This window comes from Mastigoproctus giganteus, chromosome 6 (assembly GCF_048544385.1).
Source record: "Mastigoproctus giganteus isolate SK-2022 chromosome 6, ASM4854438v1, whole genome shotgun sequence".
Classification (NCBI taxonomy): domain Eukaryota; kingdom Metazoa; phylum Arthropoda; class Arachnida; order Uropygi; family Thelyphonidae; genus Mastigoproctus; species Mastigoproctus giganteus.
This window is the reverse complement of record NC_143580.1, coordinates 67,764,844-67,791,208: the sequence shown is the minus strand read 5'-3', so window position 1 is coordinate 67,791,208 and position 26,365 is coordinate 67,764,844. Positions and strand designations below refer to the sequence as shown.

Sequence of the window (26,365 nt, the reverse complement as noted above, 5' to 3'; positions counted from 1 at the left end):
TAGTCTAATAAAGGAGGTAGCATTCTCATATATTTTCTTCAAAATCATAATATATGGGGTATCTATGCCTTGTCTTTCCAGTGCCCGAAACATTGCCTTATGCTGTATGGAGTCAAATGCCTTTTCATAATCCACAAATGCCAGGCATAATGGTATTTTATATTCATTTGCCTTCTCCATTAGCTGTGACATTACGTAAAGGTGATCCATAGTTGAGAATCCTGTCCTAAAGCTGGCTTGCTCTTTTAGTTGATTCTCATCAAGTATTCTTTCTAATCTGTTAGTAATGACCCTTGTGAACAACTTGTAGATATGGGATAACAAGCTAATTGGTCTATAATTTCCAATTTCTGATTTATCTCCTTTCTTATGAAGCTTAACTTCATAAGAAAGGAGAGGCAATATGTCTCAAAGGGAAGTGGCAGTAAAATTACGTGTGCTTAGTCATCTTTATCAAAATTTTTAAAATCACATCACACTTTAAACTCTAATGTGATTAGTGAAACCAGAAAAAGGAAGCGTGAAGGGAAATGCCAAACAGTAGATGAAGTTCTGTTTGTTTGATTCAAACAGACCAGCTCATATGTACCAATCAGTCATAGCATTCTTCTTCAAAAAGCTAATGATTCTGCTGAAAAACTACTCGAAGAGTTTAAGGCGACAGATGGACGGCTGACAAGATGGAAGGAGAGGCATGATATTGTTTACAAAAAACTTCATGGAGAAAAACAGGATTCCGATAGTTCTGCAGCTGACACCTGGTTGAAAACCTCTTGGCAAACTGTGTTAAGCACTTATAATCCTGAAGGCATTTTTAATACAGATGAAACAGGATTGTACTACTGGGCTACCCCAGACCACTGCATGATTTTTAAAAATTCCTCTGCATCTGCAGGAAAGAAGATCAGTGACAGGATTACAGTTCTTTTAACATGCAACATGATGGGAACAATCAAGATGAAGCCGTTAGTTATCAGCAAGAGTAAATTGCTTAGATGTTTTAAAGAAGTAAAACAGCTGCCTGTTGAATATGCCAATAATACCAATACTTGGATTACAGCTTCTTTATTTGAAGATTATCTTCGTAAAAACCAAAAAATTGCATTGGTTTTGCACAGCTGCCCAGCTCATCCAAAGTTCACTTTCAAAAACGTTGAATTAGCATTAGCATTAGTAGAGGCATTTGATGCAAGAAAGCAAGCTTATGCAGCATCAGCCAAAAAAAAAAAAAATAATAATAAATAAATAAATAAAAAATAACCACTTTCACTTCACCCCTCTGTTTGTTCGAAATACCTGTCCAGCTGAGCCTTAAACTTATTTAGGCTATCAACTTCCACGACAAGGGATGGAAGTCTATTCCACCAACCAACCACCCGCTGGCTAAAGGCAAATTTCCTCACGTCTATCCTACATCTGTCTTTTCTCAATTTGAATTTATGCCCTCTCAGTTGATTATTCTGAGCATGAGGATGAATCCCATCAGCATTGAGCATGCTCAAACCATTCAAGGCTTTATACACCTCAATCAGATCACCTCGCTGGTGCCTAGTCCCCAGACACTGTAATTTGCAAAACTTAAGCCTTTCTTCGTAAGAGCACCCTTAACAAAACCATGCTATGTCTGAGCTATAACTGAAGTCTTGTCTAGATGATCCTGCAGTGCTTCTTTAACCAGTGCCTCCATTAATTTTCCAGGAACAGAAGTTAAACTTCTGTTCCTGGAAAATATGTCTCAAAGGGAAGTGGCAGTAAAATTACGTGTGCTTAGTCATCTTTATCAAAATTTTTAAAATCACATCACACTTTAAACTCTAATGTGATTAGTGAAACCAGAAAAAGGAAGCGTGAAGGGAAATGCCAAACAGTAGATGAAGTTCTGTTTGTTTGATTCAAACAGACCAGCTCATATGTACCAATCAGTCATAGCATTCTTCTTCAAAAAGCTAATGATTCTGCTGAAAAACTACTCGAAGAGTTTAAGGCGACAGATGGACGGCTGACAAGATGGAAGGAGAGGCATGATATTGTTTACAAAAAACTTCATGGAGAAAAACAGGATTCCGATAGTTCTGCAGCTGACACCTGGTTGAAAACCTCTTGGCAAACTGTGTTAAGCACTTATAATCCTGAAGGCATTTTTAATACAGATGAAACAGGATTGTACTACTGGGCTACCCCAGACCACTGCATGATTTTTAAAAATTCCTCTGCATCTGCAGGAAAGAAGATCAGTGACAGGATTACAGTTCTTTTAACATGCAACATGATGGGAACAATCAAGATGAAGCCGTTAGTTATCAGCAAGAGTAAATTGCTTAGATGTTTTAAAGAAGTAAAACAGCTGCCTGTTGAATATGCCAATAATACCAATACTTGGATTACAGCTTCTTTATTTGAAGATTATCTTCGTAAAAACCAAAAAATTGCATTGGTTTTGCACAGCTGCCCAGCTCATCCAAAGTTCACTTTCAAAAACGTTGAATTAGCATTAGCATTAGTAGAGGCATTTGATGCAAGAAAGCAAGCTTATGCAGCATCAGCCAAAAAAAAAAAAAATAATAATAAATAAATAAATAAAAAATAACCACTTTCACTTCACCCCTCTGTTTGTTCGAAATACCTGTCCAGCTGAGCCTTAAACTTATTTAGGCTATCAACTTCCACGACAAGGGATGGAAGTCTATTCCACCAACCAACCACCCGCTGGCTAAAGGCAAATTTCCTCACGTCTATCCTACATCTGTCTTTTCTCAATTTGAATTTATGCCCTCTCAGTTGATTATTCTGAGCATGAGGATGAATCCCATCAGCATTGAGCATGCTCAAACCATTCAAGGCTTTATACACCTCAATCAGATCACCTCGCTGGTGCCTAGTCCCCAGACACTGTAATTTGCAAAACTTAAGCCTTTCTTCGTAAGAGCACCCTTAACAAAACCATGCTATGTCTGAGCTATAACTGAAGTCTTGTCTAGATGATCCTGCAGTGCTTCTTTAACCAGTGCCTCCATTAATTTTCCAGGAACAGAAGTTAAACTTCTGTTCCTGGAAAATATGTCTCAAAGGGAAGTGGCAGTAAAATTACGTGTGCTTAGTCATCTTTATCAAAATTTTTAAAATCACATCACACTTTAAACTCTAATGTGATTAGTGAAACCAGAAAAAGGAAGCGTGAAGGGAAATGCCAAACAGTAGATGAAGTTCTGTTTGTTTGATTCAAACAGACCAGCTCATATGTACCAATCAGTCATAGCATTCTTCTTCAAAAAGCTAATGATTCTGCTGAAAAACTACTCGAAGAGTTTAAGGCGACAGATGGACGGCTGACAAGATGGAAGGAGAGGCATGATATTGTTTACAAAAAACTTCATGGAGAAAAACAGGATTCCGATAGTTCTGCAGCTGACACCTGGTTGAAAACCTCTTGGCAAACTGTGTTAAGCACTTATAATCCTGAAGGCATTTTTAATACAGATGAAACAGGATTGTACTACTGGGCTACCCCAGACCACTGCATGATTTTTAAAAATTCCTCTGCATCTGCAGGAAAGAAGATCAGTGACAGGATTACAGTTCTTTTAACATGCAACATGATGGGAACAATCAAGATGAAGCCGTTAGTTATCAGCAAGAGTAAATTGCTTAGATGTTTTAAAGAAGTAAAACAGCTGCCTGTTGAATATGCCAATAATACCAATACTTGGATTACAGCTTCTTTATTTGAAGATTATCTTCGTAAAAACCAAAAAATTGCATTGGTTTTGCACAGCTGCCCAGCTCATCCAAAGTTCACTTTCAAAAACGTTGAATTAGCATTAGCATTAGTAGAGGCATTTGATGCAAGAAAGCAAGCTTATGCAGCATCAGCCAAAAAAAAAAAATAATAATAAATAAATAAATAAAAAATAACCACTTTCACTTCACCCCTCTGTTTGTTCGAAATACCTGTCCAGCTGAGCCTTAAACTTATTTAGGCTATCAACTTCCACGACAAGGGATGGAAGTCTATTCCACCAACCAACCACCCGCTGGCTAAAGGCAAATTTCCTCACGTCTATCCTACATCTGTCTTTTCTCAATTTGAATTTATGCCCTCTCAGTTGATTATTCTGAGCATGAGGATGAATCCCATCAGCATTGAGCATGCTCAAACCATTCAAGGCTTTATACACCTCAATCAGATCACCTCGCTGGTGCCTAGTCCCCAGACACTGTAATTTGCAAAACTTAAGCCTTTCTTCGTAAGAGCACCCTTAACAAAACCATGCTATGTCTGAGCTATAACTGAAGTCTTGTCTAGATGATCCTGCAGTGCTTCTTTAACCAGTGCCTCCATTAATTTTCCAGGAACAGAAGTTAAACTAACAGGTCTATAATTACTTGTGTTGCCCTTTGATCCTCCTTTGTGGATTGGGGTCACATTTGCACATCTCCAGTCCATGGGTACTTCCCCTGAGTCCAAGGAAGCTCTCATAATTATGGCTAAGGGTTTGCTTACTTCCTTTGCTGCCTCCTTTAATATAACTGGATAGATCCTATTCACCCCAGGTGCCTTTCTTGTATTTATCTTCAACAATTTCTCCTCCACTTTACTCTCAGTTATTACAAGATTCTCTAGCTTACTGCCAGAGTTGAATACACCTCTGGCATTCCCCTCGCTGAATAACTCCTCATGTGTGAATGTCGATGCAAAATATTCATTCAGTTTGTTAGCTACCTGAGCAGGATCATCAACAGTTGACCCATCGATATCAAGTGGACCAATCTGATTCATCCCCTTCCTTCTAGAGTTTACATAAGTAAAGAACTCTTTGCTGTTTTTCTTTGCATCCCTTGCCAAAGATTTCTCGTAATCTGCCTTCGCCTGCCTAACCTCCTTTGTAACTTGGTTACAGATCAACTTGTATCTATCATAGGCTTCTGTGTCACGTGTTAATTTGTATGTATCCCATGCATTTTTCTTCTCTGCCATATGTCTCATTAGTTCATCTGACATTCACTTAGGCCTAAACCTTGAACAATATTTCTTAGTTGGTATGTAAAGCCTAGTAGCTTCCAAGATAAGTTCTTTGAATGCTTCCCATTTTGAATTTGCTGTTGGTAACATCATCAGTTGGTCCCACTGTATAGAATTTAAATACTGTCTCAGTCCATCGTAGTCGTCTTTACGAAAGCAATAACCCTTCCCTTAACCCCTAATGGTAGTTACCTCTTTGAGTAAATCCCACTTCAGCACCACACTGTGATCACTGCCACCTAGTGGTTCATTTACCTGCAAATTCTTAATGCATGAAGAATCACTACTGATAATCAAATCAAAAGTATTACTCCCTCTAGTTGCCTCCCGAACATGCTGATGTAGAAAGCAATCATCCAATAAATCCACAAAAGCCTTGCTAGTGTGTGAGTGACCAGCCCCCAAATTCCAGTCAATATCTGGGAAATTAAAATCCCCCATTATAAGACTCTCTGATTTACTGGCCCACTCTATTTCCCCGTACAGTTTCTTATTATACTCATCAGAGTCATTAGGCCTGTAGCACACTCCTACTCTCAATTTTGATCTCCCAATGCTTATGTCACACCAAACTGACTCGATACTGCACTGTCCATTAATGTTGACTGGCTTCACTTCCTTGGATTTTATGTATTTCTTAACTAATAGCATAACCCCTCCTCCCTTCCTATCCTGTCTATCCTTTCTGTAGACATTGTACTCCCCAAATTCCAGTTCTGCATTCCTTATATCTGTGTGACACCACGTCTCTGAAATCCACACAATATTTGCCTTTGATGTTTTGAGCAATACCTCAAATTCATCAAATTGATTTACTAAACTCCTAGCATTGGTGTACACGCAAGTATACATGCACCTGTTCTTTGGGTTCGAGCCCGTCACCACCAAATACGGAGGATGTGGAAAGGTCAGGGAATGACCACCGCATATCCTGGAGCAATATGGCCTTAGTTGCTAATGCTCCTAAAAACCAAATAACAAACAACAAACAAACCTGTTCTTTTTCTTAGCTACCCTAACACAACCTATGTGTTTATTTGTACCCCAATGATTCCCAGCAGTCTCTGAAATATCCTGCATCTTATTTTCCAGGCTGCGGCTCATTCCAATAGAAGCAGTGCAAGAATCACTTTCACCTCTGCCAGTGGCTACTGTTAATCTATTAGTCCTTGTATCCCCCCAATCTAGCAGTTTTCCGACCCACCTAACACTGCCTCGATAGCATCAGCAAACATTCTTGCACCCTTTCTATTTAAGTGTATCCCATCCCTGTAGAAGCAGTCTCTCCTGTTAACAAGTACAGACCAGGCTGAAAAAAATTCTACTCCTTGAGCCTTGCACAATCTTTCCAGGGCCGAATTGATCGACAGGGCTCTCATCATATACTCCGTCCTATTGTGTCTGGGCAGAATTGCAGACACTTTCAAATTCAACTGTAATTCACGGCTTTTTTTTAGTTTTTTATTAGTTTTATTAGAATTAGTTTCTATACATTCAAATACCACATCACTGATTCACCCTCTCAATCAGGGAATAATAAAAACCTTTAAGACTTTTTATAGATCGGATATGAGGCTAAGAATCATCCAGTCTATAGATGAAGGTTTGGGAACATCATCCGATATCGCAAAGCAGATAACTACTCTAGATGCACTTCATATGACAATGAATGCCCGGAATGAAGTTTCCAAAACCTGCATTAACAACTGTTTCAAAAAATGTGGATTAATTATTCATGATGAGCAACTAAGTCACAATACTGATCACGTTGAAAACCTAAAGACATGGGTGAACAGGAGTTTAATGATTGGGTGAACATAGATGGTAATCTACAAGTTACTACAGCTTTAACAGATAAAGAAATTGCCGAGTCTGTTACTGATAATTTCGCCGAGGAGGAGGAAAATGAAGATGAACCCAAACGAATTTCAGTTACAAAACTGCAAACTCATGAAGCTATAGCCGTCCTGAGGAGAGCGTTGGAAGAAACTGGTGCAAGTGATCATGAATATAGACTGTTATACAATATTTAAAAATCTTTAAATAGACTTTTTAGTGATAATTTAAAGCAATCTAAAATAAGTGATTATTTTAAATTCTAATCATATTACAAAGTGTTATGTTTAATTAATATGTATATTAATTAAGCTATGTATGTAAGTATAAATTTATTTTTATTTTGCTAACCTGTGGATAAATTTATTTATTTTTGTTCGGAATGTAAAAATCGGAAGAATATTCCGATTTTTACGTATCTTTTAATTGGTAATAAACCTTTGGTAATAAAATGTAAATTTGTGCTTTATATCTTTATTTTTATAGCCTCTGGATAATATTTGTCGATTTTTGCTTATTAGAATTGCCATTTATTAGAATCAAAATTCAATTTGAAAATGTAATCATTATAACCGGCACTTACTGTAATTTTAAAAACGATTTTATAGATACTTTTCGAAATGTAGCAGTTGCATTAAGAATTTTTCTAACTTCACCAGTTTCAGTTGCCTCTGGTGAATGGAGTTTTTAAAAATTAAAATTAATCAAAAATTATTTACGATTGACAATGTGTCAACAACAAATCTCTAATTTGGCAATAATTTCAATAAAAAATGATCTTTTGGAACAAATAAACATAAATGAAATAATTAATAAATTTGAATTTCTTAAAGCAAGAAAACATAAATTTGTATAATTTTCCTTTTATTTTATTATTGTAATAGAGTACAATTATTGTGATTTAGAATTTAAAGTTTATTTCCAGAATTTCAGAATGATTTTGTTATTTTTGTTTGTTGTTTCATTATATTATATGTGAGATATGTTGTAATTCATTTCTTTTTAAATAAATTAATAATTATTATTTATACCTTATTTTATTTTTTAATTTAAATATTTCAGGGGCAGCAAATTTGATTTCATTTACTGGCAGCACATAGGGTTGCAGCGGCTCTGCAGATGTGGGAAAGAAACGCACCAGTCTAACTTCTCTGACAGCTTTAATTTCTATGCAGTACTCAGATATGGGTGCCTCCATAGCCAGGTGGGAAGGAGCAGCAGTGCGTAGCACACGCTTCTTGATTAGACCGGCATTCGAGCCCGTCACCACCAAATACGGAGGATGCGGAAAGGTCAGGGAATGACCACCGCATATTCCCGGAGCAATATGGCCTTAATTGCTAATGCTCCTAAAAACAAATAACAATAACTCAGATATGCACACCTTCTTAGGGAATTTTAGGGGCCATTACGATACATTATAAGTGAAGTTATAATAAAGAAACAGAACACAGATGAGCACTTAACAATATGATAATGAGTTTATCTTTAAGCAGACTGAGACATTTGCTTATAATTCACAAGATCCCTTTGCCTCTATTTGATGAGCACCTCAGAATACACTGTGGTGTCAGTCACTTTTAAAAAGTGAGTTAAATTGAGGTCCATAAAAATCAACGGTTTATTGTCATTGCACATTAAATGCAAGGTTGTAATATTTATTACACAAAAGTTTTTTTTTTTTCAATAAAAGGAAGTTATACTTCTGAAATTTTAGAAATTACTAGCAAATTTATTTGTTGCACAAATTAAACTGACCTTAAACTGACCTCAAAGCATTAGAAATCTCTTTTTTTTTTTTTTTTTTTTTTAGTGTTTTCTAATGTTTTAGGAAACACTGAAATGCAGATGATTTTATATAAGTGTTTTTAACAGTGGCAGTTACCAGGTGTTTAGTGCCTAAGGTTGTTATTTTTAATCTTAAAAATAACATTTAAGGTATTGCTGGTCTTATTGAATCAGCTTTTCTTTCACATGTAGGTCCCAGATTAGCATTAGCATTAGCATTAGTAGAGGCATTTGATGCAAGAAAGCAAGCTTATGCAGCATCAGCCAAAAAAAAAAAAAAACCCCATTTCCACTTCACCCCTCTGTTCGTTCAAAATACCTGTCCAGCTGAGCCTTAAACTTATTTAGGCTATCAACCTCCACTACAAGGGATGGAAGTCTGTTCCACCAACCAACCACCCGCTGGCTAAAGGCAAATTTCCGCACATCTATCCTACATCTGTCTTTCCTCAATTTGAATTTATGCCCTCTCAGGTGATTATTCTGAGCTAGAGGAAGAATCCCATCAGCATTGAGCATGCTCAAACCATTCAAGGCTTTATACACCTCTATCAGATCACCTCGCTGGTGCCTAGTCTCCAGACACTGTAATTTGCAAAACTTAAGCCTTTCTTCATAAGAGCACCCCTTTGTTCCATTCACTAATCTTGTTGCCCTTCTCTGTACTCGTTCCAGCAGCTCTACATCCTTCTTGAAATGAGGCCTCCAGACCTGTATACAGTACTCTAGGTGTGGCCTGACCATTGCATTATACAAAGGAATAATCACCTCCTTATCCCTGCTGGAAAAATTTCTGTATATCATTGACAATACTCCATGAGCTACTCTTGCAGCCCGTCTGCACTGCTCAGAGAACTTCATATCTGCCTGCACAACCACCCCCAAGATAACTTTTAGATTCAGTGGCAAATATAATCACAACTTGTAAAATATTAATTTGTTCCAAAATTATTTTATTTCACTTATGCCATCCATTAATTATTGTAAGTTCAGTAATAGCAAGGGTATTTAGCTAGTACTGGCCTCTCTTTTTAAAGAGAGAATGGAGAAAAGCTTTTCTATTAATACACATGAAGAGATGAATAGATATAGTGATTCATACATTAATTTTACCTTTTATTTTTTTATTTTTATTTATTTTTTTTTTTTTTGTATAGTGCCACCTCAGTGGAAGATAGCTCCAGTAGATAAATCAGTTATCGTAGGACAGAATGTTATTATTAATTGCCAAGCTGATGGATTCCCTCAACCACGAATTTGGTGGGAAAAATCGGCAGGTAAAAATATATTTTTTCTAATTTCTGTAGTTTTTTAAGAAATAATAAAATTAAAGCATCATTATTTCTATTTTTATAACTGTGCATAAGATAATCCAAAATATTTTCTTCAGTTTCACTAGAAGTTGGTTTTCATATACCATGTGCTCAAATTTTAAAAATTCAAATTTTTGCCTTTTATTTTTTATTTTATAAATCTCCTGCTGGTATTGAAAATTTTACAGTTGTATTGTTTATTTAACAATAACATATTTATAGTGCCTATTTGAAAAGTAATGTGACTTAGCTAACTTTGTAGCAGAATTTAATCTTGACTTTGAACTGCAGACTAGTCAAAGAGGAATTTCAGTTTCCAACAGTTTTAATCATAGTGTTAACTTATAAGAGATAGGGCAATAAAGAATGTAGAAAACAGAATACTTAGCTACAGCATTCCAAAGGAGGTTAACTTATTTGAACGTAGCCACTGATTTATTTAATGTTAGACTGTGCAGTAATATATTTATCGGTGGCACAATGAACGAACACAATAATTTTTTTAATGCCCTGTGGAGCTTAAAATAGTTTGTTGTTTAATGATAATAGTTTCTTATTCTCAACCTGTTAGCTTATTCCTCTTATATCCAGATATAGTTAAGAGTAAAAGTGTGGTACCAGTCCTATTCCCGACATAAACTGTATTGGGTATAGATTTTAAATATGTGACCAGACAAATATACAAATGACATTTGTTTATAATGAGAGACGTGAGGTAAACTGTATAAAGGCAGTAAGTATTTATAAAACTCTTCTCAGAATTGGATATTTTATTTTAAGAATTCATTTTAAAATTATGTTCCTGTAACTTTAAAATATTTATTTTTCTGTGTGTACATGTATATATTGTGTAATTTTGCATACCACATTATTAAAAACATTAATATACCAAGGAAAATATAAAGCACAAGCTAGCATACTTATTTAATATGGTGATATACTGACTTTAATTGCAGTATGAACCTATGACACACTTTCTACCCATATGTAATAGACATCTGTGTAACTATCACATCATCCCTCATAGAGTACTTTGTTTACTTATTTACAGATACATAGGAATCTAACAGACAATGCCCAATATGGTGCCCATAGGTAGGAATTTAAATGACACCTGCTGTTATCTAGTAAAATGTATAATAAATTGCATATTTTACTTATTCATGTACAGAGAGATTGTATTGTTTTAGTATATTGTTCACAAATTACATCCAGGCCATATTTAACATTATTGCTGTTCAGAGGTTACAGCACTCAGTACTGTAGCTAAATGCAAATCCCATCTGAGGCACCCAAGAATAATAAATATTGATTAATTATAAATAATACAATGCCACTTCCCTGTTTACAGTTTCTCTGAGGGATAAAGTTTTTGTACATTAAATTGAGATAAACACAAAATGAAGATGAGCTGTTGCAAATTATTTTACATAAAATTAATATGTTTAAAAAAAATTACATTAAAAAACTTTAAAGAGATTTGAACATGAATATATATATATTTATTAGATTAATTTGTATGTTATTAAATAAAAATTATATGTCACTATAAGACCACAATGATTTATATCCATCCCCTATTTCTTTTTTTCTTTCTTTCTTATATATCACTGTAAATATGTAATATTCCATTTTTTATTATTATTTATTCTCTTAGGATCATCACTCAATTACATCTATCTATCTATCTGTGTGGGTTAATTACAACTACTGTTAGGGTAATAACTTTGATATGATAAGTTTATAATTATGCTTTAATTTAGAAGCTACATTAGCATTATAGAAGCATATGATGCAAGAAAGCAAGTTTATACATCATCTAAAAAAAAAAATTTCCCATTTCGCCCATCAATTCACTCCAAACGTTTGCCAACTTCTGCCTTGAATTTATTTAAGCTGCCAACTTCCACAACGACAAATGAAACTTTGTTATTGTGGAAGTGATCAAACAACCGCTGGCTAAAGGCAAATTTCCGCACATCTATTCTACAACTATCTTTCCTCAGTTTGAATTTATGCCCCCTTAGGTGCACAATCTGTGCAAGAGGAAAAATCCATCAGTGTTGAGCTTCCTCAAACCATTCAAGGCCTTATACACCTCATTCAGATCACCTCAGAGGTACTTAGTCTCCCGACACTGCAATTTGCAGAAATTAAGCCGTCCTTGATAAGAGCAACCCTTTGTTCCCCTGACCAGTCTCATTCTGCTGTGTACTCATTCCAGCAGCTCCACATTTTTCCAAAAATGAGACCTCCATACTTGTATGTAGTACTTGAAGTGTGGCCTGACCATTGCCTTATACAAGGTGATAATCACCTCCTTATCCCTGCTAGCAAACTTCCTGTATATCATTGACAAGACCCCATGAGCTGCCCTGGCAGGCTGTCTGCACTGCTCAGAAAACTGCATATCTGACTGCACAATTTTCCCCAGTTCCTTTTCATTGTCCATGACTCTGATTGTAGTACCACACTGTTGGTAAGTTACTCTGGGGTTACTGCTACCCATATGAAGTACTTTGCATTTGTTAATGTTAAACTTCACTTGCCACTTCTCAGCCCATCTGACCAAATTTTCTAGATCCTGTTGCAGTAGTGTACTGTTATTAACAACCCTGCTAATCATCTGAAAACTTGGACATTAAGCTTGATATACCTTCATCAGTATCATTGATAAATATAGAAAACAACAATGGGCTGAACACCAAACCCTGGGAAACTCCACTAATAGCATTAGTCCATGAAGAGCAGTGTCCATTGATTACCACTCTCTGTCTTCTTCTATTCAACCATCCCTTTTATCCATAGCAGAAACTTGCCATTAATGACATATTGCTCCACTTTATACAGCAGTCTTCCATGTGCAACAGTATCAAAAGCTTTCCAGAAATCCAAGTATACGATGTTAAAATTATTTTTTGCATCCAGTTCCTTGACCACATTGTAGTATCCAATCAAATTGGTCAGATAAGACTTCCTCTTAACAAACCCATGCCATGTCTGAACTATAACTGCAGTCTTGTCTAGATGATCCTGCAATGCTTCTTTAACCAGTGACTCCATAATTTTTTCCAGAATGATACTTAAACTAACAGGCTCGTAATTACTTGTATCTTAGTGACTAGGGAATACATTTGCACATTTCCAGTCTGTAGGGACCTCCCCTGAATCCAAGGATGCTCTCATAATTATTGCTAAGGGTTTGCTTACTTCTTTTGCCACCTCCTTTAATATAACTGGATAAATCCCATCCACCTCATGTGCCTCACTTATCCTTAACTTCAACAATTTCTCCTACACTTTGCTCTCAGTTATTACAAATTCCTTTAGCTCCCTATTAGAGTTTGATAAACTTTTGGCATTCACCTCTCTAAATAACTCCTCATGTGGGAATCTAGATGCAAAACATTCATTTAGTTTGTCAAATACCTGAGCAGGATCATTAACAGTCGAACCATCGATATTAAGTGGACCATCTCCTTCCTTCCTTCCAGAGTGTACATAAGTAAAGAAGTCTTTGCTGTTTTTCTTTGCATCCTTGGCCAAAGATTTATCATAATCTTCCTTTGCTTGTCTAACCTCCTCTTGATTACAGCCTAGCTTATTACCATAAGCTCTGTGTCACCTAATATTTTATATGTATCCCATGCATTTTTCTTCTCTGCCACAAGTGTCATTAGTTCATCCATTTAGCCTTGACCTTGAACAGTATTTCTTAGTTGGTATGAAAAGCCTAGTAGCTTCCAAGTTTAATTCCTTGAATGCTTCCCATTTAGAATTTGCTGTTGGTAACATCATCAGTCGGGCCCACTGCATTGAATTTAAAAACTGTCTCGACCTCCGTAGTCACCTTTACAAAAGCAGAAACCCGTCTCTTTACCCCTTATGGTAGTTACATCTTTAAGTAAATCCCACATCAGTACACTGTGACCACTGCCACCAAGTGGTTCCTTTATCTGCCGATGCATGTTCGCCTCCGTAGCCAGGTGGGAAGGAGCAGCAGTGCGTAGCACACGCTTCTTGATTAGACCGGGGTTCAAGCCCGTCACCACCAAATACAGAGGATGCGGAAAGGTCAGGGAATGACCACCGCATATCCCCGGAGCAATATGGCCTTAGTTGCTAATGCTCCTAAAAACCAAATAACAAACAAACAAACAAACAACAAGCCGATGCATGAATTAATTGATGCATCAATAATAATCACTGTTGATAAACAGATCAAGAGTATTACTCCCTCTGGTTGCCTCTCGAACTTGCTTCTGTAGAAAACGATCATTCAGTAAGTTCACAAATGTCTGGCTAGTGTCCAAGTGACCATCCCACAATTTTCAGTCATTATCTGGGAAGTTAAAATCTCCCCTTATAAGACATTCTGATTTACTAGCCCACTCTATTTCTCTGTACAGTTGTTTGTTGTGCTCAGAGTCATTAGACTTATAACACACTCCTACCCTCATTTTTGCTTTCACAGTGTTCATGTCACACCAAACTGATTCAACATTGCACTATCCATCCATGTCAACTGGATTCACTGCCTTATATATTGTGTTTCTTTACTAACAGCATAACCCCTCCTCCTATCCTATCCTGTTTGCCCTTTCTGTACACATTGTACTTCCCAAATTCAAATTCAGCATTCCTTACATCTGTACGACACCATATCTCTGATATCCCAATAATATCTACCTTTGATGTTTTCACCAGTACTTCAAGTTCATTAAATTTATTTACTGTACTCCTAGCATTGGTGTACATGCAAGTGTACAGGCACCTGTTCTTATTCTTAGTTACCCTAACACCCCATATATTTACTTTGTTCCATGATGACTCCTAGTACCTCGCCTTCAGGGCTGCTGCTCATTCCAATAGAAGCTGTGCAAGAATCACTTTCACCTCTGCCTGTGGCTGCTGTTAATCTATTAGTCTTAACCATATATTAGACATTTCACCAGTTGCTTTTGTGGAAGTTATTTTCTAACTTGTCATGGTAGTAAATGGCAATATTTCAATATATAACCAGTAACTTGCATGTAAATTAGTTTTTTACAGTGAATATCAGTAAATTAATTTTTTCCATGCACCCCAATATAAATGATATATAGATTAAGTATGGCTTTTGTGAGAATCTTTGCTACTTTGGAAGGTCTGTCAGATAATGAACTACAAAGTAAATTAGCATTTAATGCTTAGGTTTGAAAAAGCTGCATGCTTTGGGAGTTGATAATATATTTCCAGTTTTGAATTTAACTGTTTTAAAACTTGTAATAGTCAACTTTATAAAACTTGTCAGTTTTTATTCATAACTCTACAATGATTCTGATGTTTTTTTGGTGTTTTTTTTTGTCATATCTCTGATTAATACCGCTTGTTATTATGTCTGAATGGTATAATTATTCGTAGCATTTGTAAAGCTTAACAGTAATCCCTTACCAATAAAACTAAATGGACATCACCCAGATATTAACTCTGCATTGAGAGTAATTGGAAACAGGAAACAGAACATAAAAAATTTACATTTTCAGCACCATCTTTTTCTTTAGCTGTTATTAAAATCCTTTATATTGAATAATCAGAAACAATACTAGAAGGGCCAAATGATGTAAGGAAGCTGACTTAGAGCTGTATAGTTTGATGCACTCATATACTGCCTTTTTTTTAGTATAATTGGATGCTTACCTTCTGTCCATGGTGTTAACCATGGACAGAAGGTAAGCATCTGTATGTAATAACTCCCCACTGTATGTATCTGTATGTAATAACTCCCAATCAATGGATTTTCAAGGAATTTTATATTTGAATCTTTTAGAAAGATTTTTAAAACCAGCAACAAATGCTGGATTTCTTTTTGTCAAAGTTTATTAAAATTGAACAGATAGAAATAGAAAGCAATTATTTTTATTTATTTATTCGTTATTTATTTTTTCATACATATCACATTGTCTATCCATATACATATATTGTAGCTGAAGCATTTTTATATTTAACCTTTTAGAAAGATTTGTTGAGCCATCTAAATTTCATTAAAATCAGAAAAATAGATATCTGGCAGTTATTATTTTATTTAATTATTTTTTTTTTCATACATATTACATACACCATAATTTAACTTAAGCACTGGTTATTGTTTGTTGCCATGCGCTGATTGCAGGAATGAATGGGCAATATCGCAAATGCACAGAAATAAAATGTTTGTGGTTTTTCCCCTAAAAGTTATTGCTCTTTGCAAAACTGTTTTTTTTTTTTTTTTTTTTTTGTTATTTGTCTACTAAAACATAAAACATAAATCATGAATTATTACTATTTGATTATCATATTAATAACAGCAGAAATGGTATATTTTTGTTGTTATTAAAATCCACAAAGAAATAAGTAAAATGCATTATAAAAGTGTTGACATCAGCATACTATGATCTGAGGTACTTGTTGCTATTTTTTTTATTTATTAAATCACAGGGGCCTGAAATACATATTGCATTTTACACACTGTGTGTTGCAAAATATGAAATGAATATTACATTGTGAGGTATGTACAGTGAAGTGAAAACAATTACTTTATATATTATTAGTTAATCAGTTATTGATTAATTGGTAACAAGATAATTAGTTATTTACTTTTCACTTCTTTCTCTTTCTGTAATTAACAGAAAAAGAAAATATTCAGTTAATGTAAGAAATAAAAATCGAGCATGCCTCAAATGTCATGTGGCATGCACATTACTTAATTTGTTTGTATTTAGTTTATATTTATACACAAATATAGTTCCCTGTCTCTATTCTTACCTCTTTTTTCCAGCAATTTCTCATACTCAATTGCCATCTGTCTTACCTCTTTTTGCCAGCATTTTCTCATACTCAGCTGCAATCTGTTTTATCTCATCAGTGGTTTTATTATATATATACTTATTATAATATTGAATCAGTGTCTTGGGGTAGGCTGCAACTCTCTCATGTTTTATTATTATTATTATTCTTTTTTATTTATTATTATTATGTTTTTTATTGTTTTGCTTATTTAAATGTCAGCTCTCTTTTCTTCAATTTTGGTACATTTTCATTCTAGCATATCCAGAGGAATTTAATGTATAGGTATTTCCATTATACCAAAGAACATCTGTCAGACTCAGTTTTGATGAGTCAGTGAAAAGTCACCACTCTTGAGAATTATGCCTTTTTCTTAGAGAAAACCTGAGTTAAATCCTCCGGTTCATCTTCATTCATGCCATGCTATGGTTGAGATGTCACAACTTCATCCAAGCTCCATGTTTTATTTGTTTTTAAATTTGATGGTGATTTTTTTTAAATTCATATTTTAGTATTAAATCAGCTCACACCAACCATAAGAATAAGTATTTACTGTAACTAAAATATTTATTTACATATTAAAATAAAATAAATATTTACAAAAACTGCTATTATATTAAATATACATGTAAAAACATTAAAACTGTGATAAAATCCTTGAGATAAAATACACTAAATAAACCGGATAAAAATGATAAAAATCTCTGGAGCTTTCGGAAGCTTGCGCTCCCTTCCTCAGCAGTAACAAAACTTCCTGCAGCACGTCCATATATATAACAGGCTCACGGTACCTATACACGTGGTGCAGTCTACGCATGGTCTGAACTGGAAGCGGAAATAGCTCGGGAACGTGTTAAGCAAAACCGTTCATCCGTACTTAGGATAATAGTTTCAAACAGAGGATGCATACGCATACCTCTGTCCCTATTCATAATATTGTGGTCGGATGAACAGATTCGTAGGCTCTCGAGCCATTTACGGTTCCAGAACCCATGCGCTCGATCCATGATAACCGCATCCTCTGGGGAAATTTGATGCTGCTTCTCCCAAAAATGTTCGGCCACAGCAGACTTATTGTAATCAGCGGTTTTTATAGCATTTGCATGCTCCCCCAGACGATCCTTGAGCCGTCGTTTTGTCTCACCCACATAACACTCCCCACAATCCGGGCATTTTATCCTGTATACTACTCCACTACTCAGGTCCTTTGCTATTGGGTCTTTTACCTGAGACAACACTGTGTGCAACCTCCGCCCGGGAAGCTGCACACAGCGTGTTTTATAGCCCCACAAAATTCTAGCGAGATGCTCAGTAACGCCCGGATAGTAAGGAATGTATGCGGTAGCAACAGGAACAAACGGTTCCTGACAGTTAGACTCTATTCCTCTACTAAATCTGTCTATGATCCTCTGGGGGTATCCACATTTTCTAAGGTCTGCTGTGACCCGTCTAATTTCACATTCTTTGTCCTCAGAGGTGGTGCAGTGTGACCCTGCTCTATCTAGTAGAGCTTTCACTACACTATTCTTATGCTGCCCAGCTTGTGCTGAACTATAATGGGTGTACTGGCCTCTGCACATAGGTTTTTTAAACACAGAAGTTTTTAGCATAGGGCCTACCCTAGAGACCAGTACATCCAAGAAAGGAAGGGTACCTCCTGTTTCCACCTCTGAGGTAAATTGTATAAATTGGGAGAAGCTATTAAGCCAATGGAGTGCATCATCCTCTCTCCCCTTCTGGACCACGGTAAAGGTATCATCAACATACCTTTTCCATTTCTTTATGGGAAACTGACATCCACTAAAAACCCTGTCCTCTAACTCCTCCATGGCCAGATTGGCCACGATGGCGCTAATAGGAGATCCCATGGCTGTATCGTGAACCTGTTTGTACATAACACCTTGGTACACCATAGTGGTGCTGGCCAGACAAAGTTCCACACCCGAACAAATATCCTCTACGTTTAAAAGCGATCTACTACCCAAAGAGACATCATTACTCAAAGATCTTCTAACACAATATATTCCATGTTTAATTGGAATGCATGTGAATAGTGACACCACATCAAAAGAAATCATGCTGTCGTTTTCATTTACAGTCAAATCTTTCACAAAATTCACAAATTCTTTACTGTCTTTTATGACATAGTTGGACTGGCCCACTATAGGCGAAATCAATTTAGCCAAATACCCTGACAAAGCATATGTGGGGCTTCCTATAAATGATACAATAGGTCTGAGTGAGACTTCTGTCTTATGAGTTTTTGGAAGTCCATAAAACCTCGGGAGTTGACATCCAGTAGCATGTAAGAACCAAAAGGTCTCCCTGGAAATCTTCCCTGCCTTTAACCAATCCTGTACCAGTTTATTAACGCGCCGCTCTAGGCCAACCAACGAGTTTCTCTGAGTAACTTTATACGTATTATTGTTCTGTAAATGGTCCATTGCTTTTTTGTGATAGTCTTCTTTGTTTAGGACAACCGTCGATCTGCCCTTGTCCGCAGGTAAAACCACAATTCCATCGTCTCTTCTCAGTTCATTCAAGGCTTTTCTTTGACTAAATTTAAGATTCGGAGATACTTTCTTTACCTGGCTCAAAATAACGGCAGATTTAACCCGGATCTCATTAGCTAGGGCCTCCGGTAGCTTGCTGATGGCCCGTTCAATACCCATTGCTATCTCCGCAATGGGAGGTTTGGGAGGTACAAGCGTAAACTTAGGACCTAAATTTAAAACTCCCTCTTGCTCTTCCGTAAGTTGCCTATTACTCAAGTTGTAAACAAAATGAGTACTTCTATCGCTACGTTGTACTGTACCTTCTCCCAACAACCTATTAAACTTCATAATCTGCCTCTGTCTATAGGTGTCTGCTATCCTAATAACTTTATCCAAAACTAATCTTCTAACGAGAGCCAAATGTCTAGAAGATACACTACTACTAATAACATTCAAGTACATACCTATTTGCCTCCTAGTATCTCTTAACTCCTCATGTAACTTACGGATCCAAATATTCATGATCTTCTTTTGATAACACAAAGTAACCCACTTTAATCGGTCATCCTGAAATGGTGTTTTGACTCTAAAGCCATATGGTATAAGTCCATGCGTTTTGCATCGATGCGCAAACCTTAGATGCTGCTTCTGTCTGGCCTCTTTTATACAATACTTTTGATATTGTCGGACGTGTTGCACTACAAATTGGCCATAGCTGCTAACAATATCATGAAAAAGGCCTCTGAGGTTGGGAAAATTCATATTTTAGTATTAAATCAGCTCACACCAACCATAAGAATAAGTATTTACTGTAACTAAAATATTTATTTACATATTAAAATAAAATAAATATTTACAAAAACTGCTATTATATTAAATATACATGTAAAAACATTAAAACTGTGATAAAATCCTTGAGATAAAATACACTAAAATAAACCGGATAAAAACGATAAAAATCTCTGGAGCTTTCGGAAGCTTGCGCTCCCTTCCTCAGCAGTAACAAAACTTCCTGCAGCACGTCCATATATATAACAGGCTCACGGTACCTATACACGTGGTGCAGTCAATATCAAAAGTATTGTATAAAAGAGGCCAGACAGAAGCAGCATCTAAGGTTTGCGCATTGATGCAAAATGCATGGACTTATACCATATGGCTTTAGAGTCAAAACACCATTTCAGGATGACCGATTAAAGTGGGTTACTTTGTGTTATCAAAAGAAGATCATGAATATTTGGATCCGTAAGTTACATGAGGAGTTAAGAGATACTAGGAGGCAAATAGGTATGTACTTGAATGTTATTAGTAGTAGTGTATCTTCTAGACATTTGGCTCTCGTTAGAAGATTAGTTTTGGATAAAGTTATTAGGATAGCAGACACCTATAGACAGAGGCAAATTATAAGTTTAATAGGTTGTTGGGAGAAGGTACAGTACAACGTAGCGATAGAAGTACTCATTTTGTTTACAACTTGAGTAATAGGCAACTTACGGAAGAGCAAGAGGGAGTTTTAAATTTAGGTCCTAAGTTTACGCTTGTACCTCCCAAACCTCCCATTGCGGAGATAGCAATGGGTATTGAACGGGCCATCAGCAAGCTACCGGAGGCCCTAGCTAATGAGATCCGGGTTAAATCTGCCGTTATTTTGAGCCAGGTAAAGAAAGTATCTTCGAATCTTAACTTTAGTCAAAGAAAAGCCTTGAATGAACTGAGAAGAGACGATGGAATTGTGGTTATACCTGCGGACAAGGGCAGATCGACGGTTGTCCTAAACAAGGAAGACTATCACAAAAAAACAATGGACCTTTTACAGAACAATAATACGTATAAAGTTACTCAGAGAAACCCGTTGGTTGGCCTAGAGCGGCGCGTTAATAAACTGGTACAGGATTGGTTAAAGGCAGAGAAGATTTCCAGGGAGACCTTTTGGTTCTTACATGCTACTGGATGTCAACTCCCGAGGTTTTATGGACTTCCAAAAACTCATAAGACAGAAGTCTCACTCAGACCTATTGTATCATTTATAGGAAGCCCCACATATGCTTTGTCAGGGTATTTGGCTAAATTGATTTCGCCTATAGTGGGCCAGTCCAACTATGTCATAAAAGACAGTAAAGAATTTGTGAATTTTGTGAAAGATTTGACTGTAAATGAAAACGACAGCATGATTTCTTTTGATGTGGTGTCACTATTCACATGCATTCCAATTAAACATGGAATATATTGTGTTAGAAGATCTTTGAGTAATGATGTCTCTTTGGGTAGTAGATCGCTTTTAAACGTAGAGGATATTTGTTCGGGTGTGGAACTTTGTCTGGCCAGCACCACTATGGTGTACCAAGGTGTTATGTACAAACAGGTTCACGATACAGCCATGGGATCTCCTATTAGCGCCATCGTGGCCAATCTGGCCATGGAGGAGTTAGAGGACAGGGTTTTTAGTGGATGTCAGTTTCCCATAAAGAAATGGAAAAGGTATGTTGATGATACCTTTACCGTGGTCCAGAAGGGGAGAGAGGATGATGCACTCCATTGGCTTAATAGATTCTCCAAATTTATACAATTTACCTCAGAGGTGGAAACAGGAGGTACCCTTCCTTTCTTGGATGTACTGGTCTCTAGGGTAGGCCCTAGGCTAAAAACTTCTGTGTTTAAAAAACCTATGTGCAGAGGCCAGTACACCCATTATAGTTCAGCACAAGCTGGGCAGCATAAGAATAGTGTAGTGAAAGCTCTACTAGATAGAGCAGGGTCACACTGCACCACCTCTGAGGACAAAGAATGTGAAATTAGACGGGTCACAGCAGACCTTAGAAAATGTGGATACCCCCAGAGGATCATAGACAGATTTAGTAGAGGAATAGAGTCTAACCTCAGGAACCGTTTGTTCCTGTCGCTACCGCATACATTCCTTACTATCCGGGCGTTACTGAGCATCTCGCTAGAATTTTGCGGGGCTATAAAACACGCTGTGTGCAGCTTCCCGGGCGGAGGTTGCACACAGTGTTGTCTCAGGTAAAAGACCCAATAGCAAAGGACCTGAGTAGTGGAGTAGTATACAGGATAAAATGCCCGGATTGTGGGGAGTGTTATGTGGGTGAGACAAAACGACGGCTCAAGGATTGTCTGGGGGAGCATGCAAATGCTATAAAAACCGCTGATTACAATAAGTCTGCTGTGGCCGAACATTTTTGGGAGAAGCAGCATCAAATTTCCCCAGAGGATGCGGTTATCATGGATCGAGCGCATGGGTTCTGGAACCGTAAATGGCTCGAGAGCCTACGAATCTGTTCATCCGACCACAATATTATGAATAGGGACAGAGGTATGCGTATGCATCCTCTGTTTGAAACTATTATCCTAAGTACGGATGAACGGTTTTGCTTAACACGTTCCCGAGCTATTTCTGCTTCCAGTTCAGACCATGCGCCGACTGCACCACGTGTATAGGTACCGTGAGCCTGTTATATATATGGCGTGCTGCAGGAAGTTTTGTTACTGCTGAGGAAGGCAGCGCAAGCTTCCGAAAGCTCCAGAGATTTTTATCGTTTTTATCCGGTTTATTTTAGTGTATTTTATCTCAAGGATTTTATCACAGTTTTAATGTTTTTACATGTATATTTAATATAATAGCAGTTTTTGTAAATATTTATTTTATTTTAATATGTAAATAAATATTTTAGTTACAGTAAATACTTATTCTTATGGTTGGTGTGAGCTGATTTAATACTAAAATATGAATTTTCCCAACCTCAGAGGCCTTTTTCATGATATTTTTTTAATTCTATGGATTTTTTGGAGAGTTGCCAGTCTAAATTAGTCATTAATTGTTCATCACATTTTATTTCTTTTTTTTTAAATTTTTTTTATGTTTGGTTTTATATGAAGGGCTCTGTTGTAGTACTTTGTTTATTTATTTTTAAAAATTTTCTATTCTAAATGATTGCTATATTTTTTGTTTTATTAATGTATTAATAGTTTTACACCTTAGTCTTACTAATGAAATGCATTATGCAGTAGGTGGTGCTAATTGTGATTTTTAAACTTAGGGTTAGTTCTCAATTTAGGGTTAAATAATCTTTAATAAATCTGAAGTGCGCAGTATTCAGATTTTAATGATTTGCAGCTCTAAAAATAGTTGTATTGTTTAGTGATATTTTAGTTACGCTACTCTTCTTACCCCCTTTGTTTTTTAGTGTCAGTGCAATGAAAACATCTGGACATCTTTGTCTAAGGTCTGTTCACCATTGAAACACAATTACAATTACATATTTGACCATTGATGGTGATGAGAAACTGTCTATCTCCCCCCACACCCTTGTAGTTCACTGTATTTTTACTTTAATTTTTTTAACCTTCCCTGCCAGTTAAATTAATTTATTCATCACTCCAGTACTGGTTGCAAACATCTACTTTTGTTTGCTCCACATACTTTATAATGCTGAATACTGTGTATATTTTATTATAATGCTAAGTGGCAGACATCAAGCATGTAGTCATGGTCGGGGGTATTTCCAGTGCAAAGCTGTCTGAGGGTAATTTTTTACCATACATTGATATATTTAAATATCGAAATGCACCTATCCATTCATAATACTGAGGGCCCCATTATAAGCAAAGTTCCCACAGGAAAAAATTTTAGCTTTATAATAAACAAAAATAGGAACAACAATAAAAATTTTCTAGTGATAATTCAATTACAGCAGACTATGTCTGCAGTGTAAATGTAAACATTACTTGTTGTACAGCATTTCAAAAAACGGTTGCATCACTGGTCTTATGCATTTGAATGACCTTTTATGGTATCACTTTTATTTTCAGACTATATAGTTAAAAGCCCACTTATATAATCTCAGAATTTATTCCAAATCAAGTAAGTTACATTCAGTCTTACATATCTTTTGATTAGATGATGGTTTTACTACCCTTATAATAGTTTGATCCATCTCCTTGTTTTTTGTTTATTAAAAAGGAACAAAAAAAAACACTTTACATTTATTTTTTGCTAGCTGATATTGATAAATCCAACCTTTTCATTAGTCGGTAGTTAAATTTGTTTTGATGCTAAAATATTTTTACTAATGTGAGATATATACAGGGTGTTTCAGTTAAACGTTTCAGAACTTCTAAGAGGGGTAGGGTACATCCTGACAACTCGAAATCATATAGCAATGTGGGGTCGGAAATGCTTTCCTGAAGCGGTGTTGTACACAGAAGCACCATAAAGAAAAGAGACCGTAAGTGAGAAATCGTTTTAATAATACATGAAAAGAAGCAAAAGGTACATGGATTAAAGTAAGTGTTCGAAGTTTCTTCCACGGGCTACAATGCACGCCTCACATCTCCGACGCATGGACATCCGAACATTCTGGAATACTCCAGGCGAATTTCGAATTTCTTCGGCAGCTACTGCGATTCTTGCAACCAGCTCCTCAGCATTGTCAACAGGGGTGTCATAAACTAGCGATTTCATATAACCCCAGAAATAAAAATTAAGACATCATAGGTCGGGTGACCGAGCAGGCCAACGCACGGGACCACCACGTCCGATCCACTGTTGACCAAATGTGACATCCAGGTAGTTACGAACATCTCCGCTATAACGGGCAGGGGCTCCATCATGTTGGAACCACATTGTCTGTTGCGTCGATGCAGAAATCTGTTCATCTCTCAAAAGTTGTGGCAATACTTGCTGCAGAAAGATCAAGTAGATAGGTCCGGTTAGACGACACGGTAACAGGTAAGGTCCGATGAGGTGATCTCGCAGGCCAACGCACGGGACGTGGTGGTCCCGTGCGTTGGCCTGCTCGGTCACCCGACCTATCATGTCTTGATTTTTATTTCTGGGGTCATAAGAAATAGCTAGTTTATGACACCCCTGTTGACAATGCTGAGGAGCTGGTTGCAAGAATCGCAGTAGCTGCCGAAGAAATTCGAAATTCGCCTGGAGTATTCCAGAATGTTCGGAGATGTGAGGCGTGCATTGTAGCCCGTGGAAGAAACTTCGAACACTTACTTTAATCCATGTACCTTTTGCTTCTTTTCATGTATTATTAAAACGATTTCTCACTTACGGTCTCTTTTCTTTATGGTGCTTCTGTGTACAACACCGCTTCAGGAAAGCATTTCCGACCCCACATTGCTATATGATTTCGAGTTGTCAGGATGTACCCTACCCCTCTTAGAAGTTCTGAAACGTTTAACTGAAACACCCTGTATTGCTACTTGCAATTCAAGAACTTCAATTTTATCTTATCTTATCTTCCTTTGTGGATTATGCGATCTGCCTGTTCCAATCTCGAAGAGGTCTGCCCATCTTTTCTTTGGTCTTCCTCTGTCTCTTTTTCCTTTTGCTCTATATGTATAAGCTAATTTAGGGAATCTATTATCATCCATTCTTTCTACATGCTCTTTCCATCTTTGTCTATAACCTATAATTTTTCCATTAATTGAGTAAATCTTTAATTCCTTTCTAATATTTATGTTTGATATTTTATCTAATTTTGTTCATCCTTTAACATATCTTAAAAACCTATCCCAAACCTATTAAAAACATATCTTTAACATATCTTAACATATCTTTCATTTCTGCAGCTTGTATTCTATTAATGTCTCTTTTTTTTGGTATCCTTCAATTTTTATTTAGTAAACTTCAATTTTTATTTAGTAAAATATCAAAAATATGAAGCACAAACTATGTTAGTATTGGAAGCACAAATTATGTTAGTATTGAAGCAATTTATTGTGATTATATTTTACTAAAAAAATTTATTCTAATTAATAATATTTTGCTAATTATTTTAAAATAATTTTAAAAAATTATTATAAAAATTTTACTCCACAGGGCCATTCAATCGCAGAAAACATGATGCCATTAGCCCACATATATTCATGAAAGTATTAATGTAAACCTACAATATACAAGGAAGTAAACAAAAGAGATTGAGATAAATTAAATAAAAAATATAAAATATTGTTTTATTGATCTGATAGTTATTCCTTTTCAACATAACCCCATTCTAGTTCAGTACATATGACCTATCTCTCTACCCACTTTTTTGAGAAGCCATTGTTTGAAAAATTATTAAGATACCCATATATATATA

The 26,365-nt window shown here is 36.2% G+C and overlaps 1 protein-coding gene across 1 annotated transcript in view; it reads left to right on the top strand.

The window, feature by feature from the left end:
* LOC150084394 (cell adhesion molecule Dscam1-like) overlaps positions 1–26,365 on the top strand; it is a 687,198-nt gene that overhangs the window by 374,303 nt on the left and 286,530 nt on the right. Inside the window, 1 exon segment of the mRNA XM_090376030.1 lies at positions 9,802–9,921. Within this exon segment, the coding sequence (XP_090232156.1) occupies positions 9,802–9,921 (120 nt within the window).